The following is a 14,817-nucleotide window of genomic DNA, read 5'->3' as shown; positions in this document are numbered from 1 at the left end:
AGAAGCTGCAGAAATTCCAGGTGGATCCCTCCACAACCACCTGGATTTACGACTACCTCACAAACAGACCACAGTTTGTGAGACTGAAAGGTTGTGTGTCTGAGATGGTGGTCAGCTGCACTGGAACACCACAAGGGACTGTACTTTCACCATTTCCATTCACGCTGTACACCTCAGACTTCCAGTACAACTCTGAGTTCTGTCATCTGCAGAAATACTCTGATGACTCAGCAGTTGTTGGGTGTATCAGTGATGGACAAGAAGCAGAGTACAGAGAACTGGTCGGTCAGTTTGTGAAATGGTGCGGTGACAATCATCTCATCTTGAATACCAAGAAAACAAAGGAGATGATTGTTGACTTCAGGAGGAACAAGAACACACATAGAAGTGTTTCCATCATGGGAGAGGAGGTGGAGGTGGTGGAGGAATACAAGTACCTTGGAGTTCAGCTGGACAACAGACTTGAGTGGAAAAGCAACACTGAGTACATTTACAAGAAAGGTCAGAGCAGACTCTACTTCTTAAGGAAGCTGAGATCTTTTAACGTCTGCACCAAAATGTTGCAAATGTTCTACAGGTCTGTTGTTGAAAGTGCAATCAGCTTTGCAGCAATCTGCTGGGGCAGCGGCATCAGAACCAGAGACTTGAAAAGAATTAACAAACTGATCAAGAAAGCCGGTTCTGTGCTTGGAGTAACTCTGGAGCCGCTGGAATTGATCATCAAAAAAAGAATTCTGTACAAGCTGACGAAGATAATGGAAGATCCTTCACACCCTCTACACAACGCCGTGACGAAACAACAGAGTGTGTTCAGTGGGAGGCTTGTTCAAGTCCGATGCAAGACAGAGAGATACAGAAGATCCTTCCTTCCAGCAGCTATCAGGCTGAAGAACAAAGCCCTTAATTAATTAATGTGATTGTTTTACTAAAAAATTACTACTACTACAATATTGAATTTCCCTTTGGGATTAATAAAATATTTTTCATTCATTTCATTCATTCATTCATCAGCGAGCTGCTAGTTAAGAAATAATCTAATCTAGAATAGGAATGGTGAACTGAAGAAAAGAAGGTGTATTCTCTTAGTGTGGGATGGTGAGAGCGCCAAGCATCACAGAGACCAAAATCCTTCATGTTTTACAGTTTCTGAGGATTTCCAGACTCGATGAGCTCCTGTGGTTCTATGTTTTTCCAGTATAATGTTAAAATCACCTCCAATAATTAGTGTGTTATCTGAGTGACCATAGAGGTGAAGAGGGAGTGAAAGAAGGAGGGATTATCTACATTTGGACCAGATATATTTGCAATACATAACTTAACATTTTTAATAGATAATGTAATTATTATAAATCTGCCTTCTGGATCTATGATTGTATTATCTATGTCAAAATTTAACCTTCTATTAATAAGAGTTGCTACTCCTCTCTGCCTAGAATTATAACAAGCTGAATACACGTGTGGAAACTGGGTTGTTGAGAGAAGATCTATTGTTGAGTTTGATAAATGAGTCTCTTGGAGTAATATTATATCTGCTTTCATTTCTTACAAACGATTGAAAATGTTTAACCTCTTTTCCCTTGTGCCAGCTCCACGCACATTCCAAGTGACAAATGTGAGTTCGTTCAAGAACCAACCACAGAGATGAGGCTATATGCATATTACTGAAGCCTGTGTGCGTGCATCCCACTGCTTCTCCACGTGCATGTGTATCTGTTAGCTGGTTGTGACAGGGATGTATGTGCACTTGTGCTGTTCTGTGTGTGTTCCTGTGAATCATGAAAAGTGCTGATGTGTATATAATATAATGACAAGTGTTACCGTTAACCGTTAAAGGGTCGGAGAGAAGAAGTGTAAACAGTGAAAAGAGCGACAGTGCCAAATGAAAAAGTAATTTAAAAAACGCATCTGTGCTGAGAACAGTGTAGTGGAGACGAGCAGTGGATTTACTGTTAACTAAATTATCCTTTATGGTGGTTTTATGGATATAACATGATCTCGAGAGAAAACAGGAAAATTAAAGCACATACCAAGTCAGTAGAGCCACGGAGTGATGTCCAGGTCGCGGTACAGCTGTCCATTAATAAATAATTTATCCATCACGATGACAGCGCGAGCGCCTTCCGTGATGGACTTTTTCCTGATGGGAAACAGGACTCTCCATCGGTCCTACTGAGTTTTTTTATCTATAGAGATCAGAACATCCGTTGAGTCATTCCCCGGTGGTGAAATAGCTCCAGGTGAATCCTCATTTCGCTGTCTCTTGGCCTTAGATGAGGTGGAGGGGGTGGAGGTGTTGTTTGGTTTCCCCATGACGATTCTGTCGTAACAACGATCTATAAAATCTGTCAGGCTGGCCAAATCCTCCCCGCTGTGCTCCAGAGTTAACCTTTTAAAGACACTATTTTCCTACTTTAGAGAATATTTTGATTAGGTTGGCACAAAATACAATTGAATGAAAGCATAAATGTTTGGGCGCGCCTAGTTTGAATCTGCCGTCTCCCCGGAACTACGTCACCTACAGCATTAGCGTCACTTACCTGCCACCAGCGTCACCTACCTTGACCCCATCTACATGTCCAGGTAGTGTCAACGCCATGGTCCTACCCCTGGGGGACAGAAAGCTACTCCCTTTATAGCCAAAATGACCAGCGTTACTCAGAAAGATATCATTCTACTGCTTCATTTCACTCACCAAACAAGGTATAATGACCTTCACACAAGCACACAAAGTGCTGCTTTGTGTATCACAGAATGGATTAAAAGGCGATGCTGGACATCCCTGCATGAGCAACACAGGTGAGGGTGAGAGCGTCATGACAGGGTGTTCACCAGGGAACGCGGTGGCATAGTCCGAAGCAGCGTTCTAGGGGCCTTCCGGAACTCCAGGTCGCCTTTGTTTTATTAGATCTGTAGTTACTGACACAAAGTAGTTCATGTTTTTCAAGATATTAACCATTCAGAACTGGACAGATTTCTTATTGTCTGGTAGGGTTTTCTGGTTGACTGAGTTCTAACAGAAGCAAAACTGAAGTTCTCCCGTTTAGATGGATCTCATTTAAGACTTTGACAAGGACGGTTTTCAGGGCTTCACCAAAACAGTTACGTGCCAACAATATACAAATCTCTTAATAAACAACTTCTTCAATTATTTTACTTGGAAATTGAGGTTTGAGATGGGTCTGTAGCTGTCTATCATTGTGTCCAAATTGCTCTTTTTCATAGCAATAGTGTGATTACTGCAGTTTGTTAGAAAGAATCTGACAAAAGAGGGGTTGACAACCGCAGAAGGTAAGACAACACACAGCTTAAATCATTTTTGAAAACAGGTTGGGTGATGCATTTAATCTTACTGACGCTGTCATTACTTCTATGTGTTTTAGGGTTTGCATTGTTTTAATGTTTTACTTCAGTGAGTTTCCAGAGATGCGGTTTGTTTTGTGTTCTGGGTTTTTAGTGACAAACTTGTTCAGAGAACATTCCTCAGAAAAGTAGCTGTGAAAATGCCAAAAGAAGAGGGGTTACTGAACTACTGCATATGTGTGTGCAGGTCATAGAGACGTTTTACGGCTATGATGAAGAAGGATCAGCAGATTCTGATGGATCATCTTTGTCCTTTCACACCGACAGAACTCCAGATACCGAACCAGAAGAGGTAGACACCCATACACATGCAGAAAACCAACATTGACATTTTATAAATTGATCCTGTCCATAAGTGGTGGTGAATTTAATCATTTCTACGATGCATCGAGATGCAGACGTGGACAATTATATTTCTATAATGCATATATTCTGCTGCCGCTTGTGTGTGGTGCAATCTCGCTGCTGCAACAGCTCGGCAGACCCAAGACTGAATCCATTTTGAAACCTTCATTTAGGAAAACTGTAAAAGTAAGGAAACACACAGAAAATACTTCAATATCTCATTGGAAGCACATTTATTGTCTCAGAGAATTCACGTAAGATTACAGATGAAAATGTCTAAAAACCAATAAGTTGGCTTAAGGCTGACGTCGATGGAAAATGCCATTGGCAAACTAGTGGTTAGCATGAACAAAAGGGCTAAAGGGATTTAAACAACTCTGACCATCAAAAAATGTTTATCCCAACCATATTCTCCGTGTTCAATTACGAACTGACAAGAATACTTACAGGCAAATCTTTTCTGGCTATAAAGGAGAGCCTGAAAAATATCTTCATAACATCCATATTCTGTCTGAACTGATTACAGAAAGCCTAAAGGGACAACACACATTGCTTTACTGCAAGAACTTTTGATAACAATGTCACATTACAGTATTGTTTCTTGATTTTCCAGCAATGGAAAAACAAAGTTCAATAATTTAACATAATTGTTTACATGCTTATGTTTGTCAATGTCAGCCATTCAGGTTGTTTTCTGAAATAATTATAAGTAGAAAAATTAAAGCCTTAATCAGTCCCTCAGTGGGGAAACTTGCATGGTACTGCTTGTATTCATTGATTGATCAGAGACTCTCACTGAGTCTGACGGCTGGCAAGATGGCGTTGGCATGTTTTGCTCGCTGTACGTCAGACATGCTTTTTGATCTGTTTGCGGCTTTTTTTTTACTCATTTTTAACTGGTGTGATGTGTCTGCTCTTCTGCAGTTGTGACATAGTGTAGAGGCAGAAAAAGTTACTCTGTCAAGGATGAGGAGTCTGGTTCTGAAATGAAAAATTATTACAAGTTTATTGAACACAGAATTAAAATACAAAGAATAGAATTGCAATTCGAGAGACTGTTAAGAGGTCTGACAGCACAGAGATCTGAAAAGAATCTGCATCTTTTAAGCAGAATGATCACATCACAGCACATCATATATCTTGTAAGATAAAAACAAAGAGATTGTCTGTTCGTCACACAGGATTAGACACTTCAGCAAACCTAATGAGCTTTTGCATTTATTGAGCACATAAACAACCCCATTGACATTACGGCAGGATGCCCTGCTGGGTCATCCTGAAGGTATCTGGCTAGTATCAGATAAGTCACACAGGTCAGTGTGAACTGTTCTAAGGAAATGCATCAACTTTAAGATAGCCACAGGCTCTGTTACCAAGAACCTAACCAATCTGTTTACCTTCAGAGTGATCAGTATAACACAATATTAAAGGGAATATATGAAATTTCCACAACAATAGCTCCTTCGGGCCATGTAGTGATGGTAGTTAAGACTGGCCTAGATGCTTTTCTGAGGAAGCTATAGGCAGGAAATAGGAACAGAGAGAGGTGGTCTGATAGACCAAGATGTGGAAAAGAGATGGTCTTATATGCATGTTTAATATTGGAATAAACCTGATCCAAGGTTTTTCCACCTCTTGTTGCACAGTTCACATACTGATAAAAACCTGGAAGCACAGACTTTAGTCCTGCATGGTTAAAATCCCTTGCGATAATGTGCACTCCCGTGGGATGGGCTTACAGCTTTTTTTTTTTACTATTTCTAGTAAATGACCATGAGCTGCGCTAACATTAGTGTTGGGGGTATATATGCCGCTGTAATAGTGACTAAACTCAGCTCTTGAGGTAAATAAAATGGTCTACATACCATCAAGATGGCGGTCATCGCCTGCTTGGCCAGTTAGCAAGCCACTGTGCTTTTCGGATGCTCCATCCTGAGTCACCTTGAGCATCCGGAGAGCTCTGTGAGAGTGCTCTTTGTCGACTTCACTTCGGCCTTTAATACAATCATCCCGGAAATCCTGACCTGCAAACTGCTGGAACTCTCCTCATCTATCTGCTCCTGGATCAAACAGTTCCTGACTGACCGCCACCAGTGAGTTAAATCTGGCCTTCATATTTCCTCCTCAGTTACTCTCAGCACCGGCTCCTTACAAGGCTGTGTGTTAAGTCCTCTCCCCTATTCGCTCTACACCTGTGACTATTTTCCAGCCCACTCAAGCAATCACATCGTTAAATCTGCAGATGACACAACCGTCATTGGGCTCATCTCTGGAGGAGACGAGACAGCATCAATCAATCAATCAATCAATCAATCAATCAATCAATCAATCAATCAATCAACCTTTATTTATATAGCACCTTCTCATACCCCAGGGTACCCAAAGTGCTGTACAGATAAAATTACAACAAATAAAAACATCAAATCATAATAAAACAAGCAGTTTAAAACAGTAAATAACAGATAAGAATATAATTAAATTAAAAGACCTAGCCTAATGATCCTGCTCTCTAGGGTTAAAAGCCAAAGTAAAGAGATAAGTTTTCAAAAGACATTTAAAATTGTTCAGATCTTTGGCAGACCTCACAGAGAGAGGAAGTCCATTCCAAAGTTTTGGAGCCACCACGGAAAAAGCTCTGTCTCCCCGAGTGACTAACCGAGTCCTCGGGACAACTAACCTCAGTTGATTTTCCGACCTCAGTGCCCTACCAGGACGGTGGTCTTGAAGCAGCTCGGACAAATAAAGAGGTGCTAGACCATGTAAACATTTAAAAGTCAAGAGTAAGAGTTTAAAAGAAATTCTAAAAGCAACAGGCAGCCAGTGAAGGGATCGCAGCACTGGCGTAATGTGCTCCCGCCGTCTAGTCCCCGTTAGTAAGCAGGCAGCTGAGTTTTGAATCAGCTGTAGACGGCGCAGAAGACATTGATCAATCCCAGAATAAAGGGAATTGCAGTAGTCCAGTCTAGAGAAAATGAAAGTCACGGGGAAGGTAAGGCTTAATTCTGCTGATAAGCCTCAGCTGATAAAAGCTAGACTGGACTACTGCACAAACCTGCCTGTCAAATTTGAGGTTAGGATCAAATAAAACACCAAGATTTTTAATAAAAGAATGAATAAATTTACCAAAAATAATGACCTCTGTTTTTTTGCTGTTTATACACAGGAAATTTCTCTCCATCCAAATTTTAACGTCCTGCAAACACTGTTGAAGATTTTTAACGCAATGGTCTTCTGCAGATTTAAAAGATAAATAGATCTGAATGTCATCAGCATAACAGTGAAAAGAGACTCTATATTTTTCGAAAATAGACCCCAGAGGAAGCAAGTACAACAAAAAAAAAAAATAGGGCCTAGGACGGAGCCTTGAGGAACCCTATAACTAAGTTGGGCCTCAGAAGAAGAGCAATGCTCAAGATGGACTGAAAAGCTTCTCTTTTTTAAATAGGACTCAAACCATTTGAGTACAATACCATTAATTCCTATAGACTGTTGCAGGCGCATTAAAAGAATGTCATGATCCACCGTATCAAAGGCTGCAGTTAGGTCAAGAAGGATTAAAACAGCAGAGGCTCCAGTATCAGTAGCTAAAAATAAATCATTGCACACCCTAAGAAGGGCTGTTTCAGTGCTATGACACGGCCTAAAACCAGACTGGAATTTTTCATAAAGATCATAAAGTTTTAGATGATCCTGCAACTGATTGTAAACAACCTTCTCTAAAATTTTGGAGAGAAAAGGAAGCTTGGAAATTGGCCTAAAATTTGAAAGAATGGTAGGATCCAGGTTATTCTTTTTAAGAAGAGGTTGCACAGCAGCATGTTTCAGAGCAGATGGAACACAACCCAAAGTAAGCGAAGAATTAACAAAGTTAACAATCCAGGGACCTACAGCACACAATACCTCCTTCAGTAGTCGAGGTGGAATAGAATCACCAGGACAGTATGAAGGCCTCAGATGTTGCACTATTTCAGATATATGACAGATAGTCACAGGTTCAAAATGTTCAAGCACAGCAGAAGACACAGTCAGCACAGCAGGATCCGGTGAAGACAATGAGGGTGAGCATCTAACAGCACTCACTTTCTCAATAAAGAATATTAAAAATCTTTCACACAATACAGTAGATGGAGTCAGAGGAGATGAATCATATGGATTCAATAGAGAGTTCAAGGAGTTAAAAAGAATTCGAGGTTTACTGATGTTCACAGACACTAAGTTCGAAATAAACTGGGTCTTAGAATTCTTTACAGCTTCCTGATATTCAGATAAAGCATTTTTTAATATGTCCAAGGACACATGAAGCCTGTCCTTCTTCCATTTCCTCTCCGCCCTCCGAGTGATGCGTCTGAGCGCACGGGTGTGATCATTGAGCCACGGCTGTACAGCTGGTTTACAGCGTAAAATCCTGACAGGGGCAATGGAGTCTAAAATGTCAGAACACAGGAAGTTGAACGCCTCCAAAAGTCTATCCACATCTCCATGCTGCTGTAAGTCCACAGAGGGAAGGGTGGACTTAGTAAAAGCAGCAGAAAAAAGGACGGCTGTCTGTGCGGTGATCAGGCGTCTTGAGCGGACTGAGGTGCATGAACCAGACTCAGATTTAACCAGATCAAATTTAAACAAAACAGGCCGATGATCTGAGATGCCCACATCACAAATCTCCTGTATATCACCATGCACACCCAAAGTGAGGACCAAATCCAGAATATGACCCTTTTCATGTGTTGGTTCCTTTACCAACTGAAGCAGGTTAAAGAGCTGATCAGGCTCATAAAGTCTTTAACTAGTGGTTTAGACTCACAACAGACATGTATATTAAAATCTCCAACAATCAGAATTCGATCATATTCCAATCTAATTGATGAGAGAAGGTCTGCAAAGTCCTGAAGGAAGCTATTATACAGGAATGAGATTGTGATACTATCAAAGTGGTGTGTGGTAGACAATCTGACCCTCAACACCACCAAAACACAGGAAATGATGTTGGATTTCAGGAAGAAGTGCGATGCACTGCTTCTGCCTCTGCATCAACGGTGTGGTTGTGCAAATAGTGCTGTCCTACAAACGCCTTGGAGCCCATTTGCGAGGATCTCTCCTGGTCACTAAACATCTCTGCCATCACCAAAGAGCACAGCAAAGGCTCTATTTTCTCCTACAGCTCAAAAAGAGCAGCGTGAAGCGGAAGCTTCAGGGCAACAATGGAGAGCATCCTGACTTATTGCATCTCAGTGTGGTACGAAGGCTGTTCAGCTGCAGACAAAAAGGTGCTTCTGAGAGTCATTAAGTCAGCAGAAAAAATCTGTGGCTGTCCCCTACCCCCCATGGATAACCTTGTTACCTCCCACCCCGGCCACCACCACTTTGAACCGTTGCCCTCTGGCAGATGCTGCAGAGCTGCCAGAACATCAATGTCTCGGTTCAGAGACAGTTTGTACCCATCTGCCATCAGCCTACTGAACAAAAAATGACCCCTTGCACTTTATTAGAACATGCTACTCACTTAAACACTAGTCACTTTTATGCTGTTTTTATCTTTTTTTTTTAAATAGATTTTAATGTATAATTTATTATATGTCTTGTGTCTTTGCCTCTGTGTTTATGTATTTGGAGTGCCGAGCAATCTCGTTATAATAATGACAATAAAGGCTTTATATTGAATTGAATTGAATTGAATTGAATCGGATGCTCTTTGGTCTGTTTGTGGCTTTTTTTTACTGATTTTTAGCTGTCACGTGTCTGCTCTTCTGGTTTCTGATCACCATTAGGAATGATTTTTGAAATGGACTTCTAATGGCAGAGACTCAAACTTACCACTGTTCCTCTCCGACATTCCGGATTACCTATGACGTGCACCCTTACTCCGTCTATGGAGGAAGTGTTCACAGGGACAGGGAACGCAAGGCGTGGAGCTGAGCAACCTTGGTTCGCTGGGTCGGGCCTCGTCTCTAACCATGGATGACGTGACTGTCCTCTCGGCTCTCATTAATGCTAGATCACTAGCAAACAAAACTTTTTAATTCTTAATGATTTTTTCACTTCACAAAATTTGGATTTTATGTTGATGGAGACTTGCCTTCAAGCTGCTGAGTTCAGTCCTTTCTCAGAACATCTTCCTCCTGATTGTGGATTCGTCAGCGCCCCTCGAACTGCAGGTAAAGGTGGAGTCGCTGCTGTTGTGTTTTAATCCTGTTTGTTGTGTTGACAGCTGCCATTTCTTAGTTGCTCCAGCTTTGAGGTTCAGCTTGTGAACTTGTCTCGTTGTGGTGTTTGAAAAAACAGAAGTTTAAAAGGTTCCTCATTATACAAGTTTAGTGCAGTGTTAAATTTTGTACTGCTGTCCACCACATGGGGGCACTGTACGACCAGAAGTCCGTGTGCACCAGAGAGAGACGTTTTGGTGGAGCTGGAAGCTGACGCCTGTGTTATTGTGTGAGCCTGCAAATAAAGTTCGTTCCATGTAGCAGCTTGTCTCTGCTGTTGTTTTGCCGGCAAAGTAAATCCACTTTATGTCTTTGAGACACTAAACTTGTGATGCCCTAGAATGGCCCATTTACATTTTCATCTTTTCTAGACTGTACTAGTGCAATTCCCTTTATTATGGGATGGACTGGTCTCTCTTCCACCATCTAAAGCTGGTCCAAAGCTAACAGGGACCAGACGGTGGGAACATCACTACTGTGCTGCCTTCACTGGCTGCCTCTCTGTTAGAAGTTCCTTTAAAATTTTACTTGTGACTTTTAAATCTGTAAATGATCAGGTTTCTCCCCATCTGTCTGAACTCCTGCACCATCACCATCCTTGTAAATCTCTTAGATATGAAGATCATCGGCGGTTAGCAGATCCCAGGACTGGACTCCTGACTCAGGGAGACAGAGGTTTTTCCTCACAATTCCCTAACTATGGACTGATCTCTCTCTGTCTGGTCTGCCAGAAACCAGAATGAATTGAAATCTCTTTAAAAGCTCATGTACATTGGCTTTAACTCCAGACAGTACAATCATTAGGCCAGGGTTTGTGTTATCTTTTCTCTTTTGTCCTTTACTGTATTGTTGTTTGATGTTTTATTTTGTATTATTATTTTACCTGTGCAGTACTTTTGGTACTTCTTGATATGTGAAAGCGCTGTATAAAGGTTGATTTGATTTGATCATGATGCATCGCTGAATCAAATATTAAACAAGATAATTGGAATCAATTCGAGTCATGAGTCCAGTGACGATGCACAGCCCGATTGTCCATGTGCCTGACAGAAATCAGAGAATCCAGAGCTCTCTCAGATTGTTCAGATCTTATTTTGATCCTCCATCTCACAGAAACCAAAGCTAAAGCAGAACTCAGGCTGTTATTGGTCTGACTGGTTCCTCTGACTGGTCATGTTTCTTTAAGGTGTGCGTACGGGAGGAGGCAGAGCTTCGTTACCGTCAGCTGACCCAGGAGTATCAGGCGCTTCAGCGAGCATACGCCCTGCTGGCAGAGACGAGTGGAGGAAACTATGATGCTGAGAAGGAGATCAAGGTGATGCAGACTAAGACCAAGGCAGTAGCAGATCTTCAGACGATAAGTACACAGTAAATATTATCCATGGAGAGGGTTGCAGGGACAGTAGCCAATCAGGGAAGTCCAGAATTCCCTTCCTTGGGGATCCCAAGGCATTCCCAAGTCAGCCAAAAGATGTAGTCCCTCCAGCGTATCCTGTGTCTTCTCCAGAGCCTCCTCCTTTTTGGACATGTCCAGAAAGCATCCTAACCAGATGCCTCTTCATCTTACTCCTGCAGATGTGGAGGAGCAGTGTTTCTACTCTGATTTTTCTGATCATGTTACCCATTCAAAGCACTTGTACACCACACTCATACAGCACTTCTGTTGTTACATGCTTTTATTCCATGACACATATTCATTCCCCAATAGACACATCAGGAGGCAATGTGGGGTTCACTGTCTTGCCCAAGGACATTTAGACATGTAGACAGGGGAAGCATGGAATCGATCCACCGACTTTGGGTTGGCAATTGACTGCTCTTCCTCCTGAGCTACAGCTGCACGTGTAAAGAAAATATTGCATTTAAAAGTAGGTTAGTTCAGTGTTTGTAAACCAAGGTACTGGGCTTTGGTTCATCCCCGATTTCTTCCTCCGTCACCTACACGGTTATACTGTAAACAGTCACATTTTTAAAAACAGAAAATGTAGGTATACATGCACATATTCACACGTCAGTATGTAGATATATATGCACACGTCAGTATGTAGTATGCACATGTAGGTATACATGCACTTATGCACACGTCGGTATGTAGTATGCACATGTCGGCATGTAGGTATACATAGACGTATGCACACGTCGGTATGTAGGTATATATGCACACGTCGGTATGTAGGTATATATGCACACGTCGGTATGTAGTATACACATGTCGGTATGTAGGTATACATGGACGTATGCACACGTCGGTATGTAGTATGCACATGTCGGTATGTAGGTATACATGGATGTATGCACACGTCGGTATGTAGGTATATATGCACACGTTGGTATGTAGGTATACATGGACGTATGCACACGTCGATATGTAGGTATACATGGACGTATTCACACGTCGGTATGTAGGTATACATGGACATATGCACACGTCGGTATGTAGGTATATATGCAAACGTCGGTATGTAGTATGCACATGTTGGTATGTAGGTATACATGGACATATACACACGTCGGTATGTAGGTATATAGTATGCACACGTCGGTATGTAGGTATACATGGACGTATGCATACGTCGGTATGTAGGTATATATGCACACGTTGGTATGTAGGTATACATGGACGTATGCACACGTCATTATGTAGGTATACATGGACGTATGCACACGTCGGTATGTAGGTATATATGCACACGTCGGTATTTAGGTATACATGGACGTATTCACACATTGGTATGTAGGTATACATGGACATATGCACACGTCGGTATGTAGGTATATATGCAAACGTCGACATGTAGTATGCACATGTTGGTATGTAGGTATACACAGACATATACACACGTCGGTATGTAGGTATATATGCACACGTCGGTATGTAGGTATACATGGACGTATGCATACGTCGGTATGTAAGTATACATGGACATATGCACACGTCGGTATGTAGGTATATATGCACACGTAGGTATGTAGTATGCACATGTCGGTATGTAGGTATATATGCACACGTCGGTATGTAGTATGCACATGTCGGCATGTAGGTATATATGCACACATCGGTATGTAGTATGCACATGTCGGTATGTAGGTATACATGGACGTATGCACACGTCGGTATGTAGGTATATATGCACACGTCGGTATGTAGGTATATATGCACACGTCGGTATGTAGTATGCACATGTCGGTATGTCGGTATATATGCACACGTTAGTATGTAGACGTCGGTATGTAGGTATATATGCACACGTCGGTATGTAGTATGCACACATTGGTATGTAGGTATACATGCACTTGTGCACACATTGGTCTGTAGGTATACATGTATGTGTGTGTATATATGTGTATGAGGTCGTGTACGTGTGTAGGTATATGTGAGGTGGTTGATTATGTGTTGTGTTTCAGACAAGAGAGCAGCTGCTGGCTGAAATCAGTCGAAATGAAAGCAGAGTGGCAGATCTGGAATTCACGCTAAAACAACAAGGACTGGTAACTCCACCCACCAACAAAACACACACAAAGACACACACACACATGGGTTAGTGGTGACGTCTGATTGGTCCAAAGGACAGGTAAGGCCTTTATCTCCAATCTGGCCGGTTCCAGGGTTAGCTGGAAAAGGGAAAATGTGTTGATGCCGATCAAAGAACCAATCAGAGCCGTCCTGATGTAGAACAAACTGTAGAAGACATCAGATGTAGATCCAGTAAGCCAGGTGTGCATCAGGTACTGCTGTTCATCCAATCAGAGAAGAATGTCTCCACTTATCAGAAATGGGGAGTGGCTTATTAGTGATGTCATCAGAATATAAACTGTGTGCACACACAAGGTGACATTCAATCATTTCCAAGCCACAAATAAGCATGTGAATAATGAACCTGGTGGGACAGCATGTGGGCGAAGCCACAAGTTGTCCATGAAAATGGTTCCAGGTCTGTTAGCATACCCTGTACCCGAGTCTCCCATCTATTATAATGGGGGACGTGATGTCACTGGCAAATAAGATGAACGACCTGACAACGCTAACTCGGAGTCAGAGTAAGTATAAGAGGTGTAGCTTTATGTGCTTCGTGGAGACATGGCTGCATCACAATATTCCCGATGACAATGTAGCCCAGACAGGCTGTTACAGTGTCCGGGCCAACAGAAACTGCACCACGAACAGAAAGCAGAAAGGGGGCAGGGCTTGCCGTTCATGTCAACAACCGGTGGTGTAACCCCGCTCATATAACCATCAAAGAGCAAAGCTGTGGACCGGGCATTGAACTGTGTGCTGTTGGTCTCAGACCATTTTATCTCGTTAGGGAATTTTCCCATGTCATCCCAGTGGTGGTTTATGTGCTTCTGCCAACCCCACTGCTGCATGTGACATGGTTCATGTTACCATCACCCGGTTATAGAATCAACACTCAATTGCTGTCATTGTGGTCTCGGGTGACTTCAACCATGTCTCAATATGGACACTACACTGTCAAACTTTGTGCAGTATGTGGACTGTCCCACCAGAGAGGAGAGAACTTTAGACCTGTTGATGCAAATACTAAGGAAGTCTACAGTTCCTCCCCCCTCCCCCCACTGGGGAGATCAGACCACAACCTCATCCATCTGTCTTCATGCTATGTTCCTGTTAAGATGCAGCCGGTGACCACAAGGGCAGTTAGGAGTTGGTCGGAGGAGGCGTTGGAGGAATTACAGGGATTCTTTGTAGCGACAGACTGGCGAGCATTCTATGACCCCACGGTGAGGACATCAATAGGCTCGCTAAGTGTATTTCACACTACATAGGTTTCTGTACCGATAGCATCATCCCAATACAGACAGTCTTAACAAGCCGTGAGTGACTAAAGACATCAAAGCCTTCCTCAATGACAAGAAGAGGCTTTCAGGGCTGGAGACAGAGAGGAGGTGAGAA

The 14,817-nt window shown here is 42.3% G+C and overlaps 1 protein-coding gene across 7 annotated transcripts in view; it reads left to right on the top strand.

Annotated features, from left to right (window-relative positions):
* jakmip3 (Janus kinase and microtubule interacting protein 3) overlaps positions 1-14,817 on the top strand; it is a 120,247-nt gene that overhangs the window by 55,324 nt on the left and 50,106 nt on the right. For all 7 annotated transcript variants that reach the window (XM_041974695.1, XM_041974694.1, XM_041974693.1 and 4 more), the window contains 3 exons: positions 3,548-3,652; positions 11,092-11,220; positions 13,311-13,394. In XM_041974695.1, the coding sequence (XP_041830629.1) occupies positions 3,548-3,652; positions 11,092-11,220; positions 13,311-13,394 (318 nt within the window). The remainder of the gene's footprint in view (positions 1-3,547; positions 3,653-11,091; positions 11,221-13,310; positions 13,395-14,817) is intronic.

This window comes from Melanotaenia boesemani, chromosome 21, assembly GCF_017639745.1.
Source record: "Melanotaenia boesemani isolate fMelBoe1 chromosome 21, fMelBoe1.pri, whole genome shotgun sequence".
NCBI classification, from domain to species: domain Eukaryota; kingdom Metazoa; phylum Chordata; class Actinopteri; order Atheriniformes; family Melanotaeniidae; genus Melanotaenia; species Melanotaenia boesemani.
This window is presented reverse-complemented; position numbering and strand designations above follow the sequence as displayed.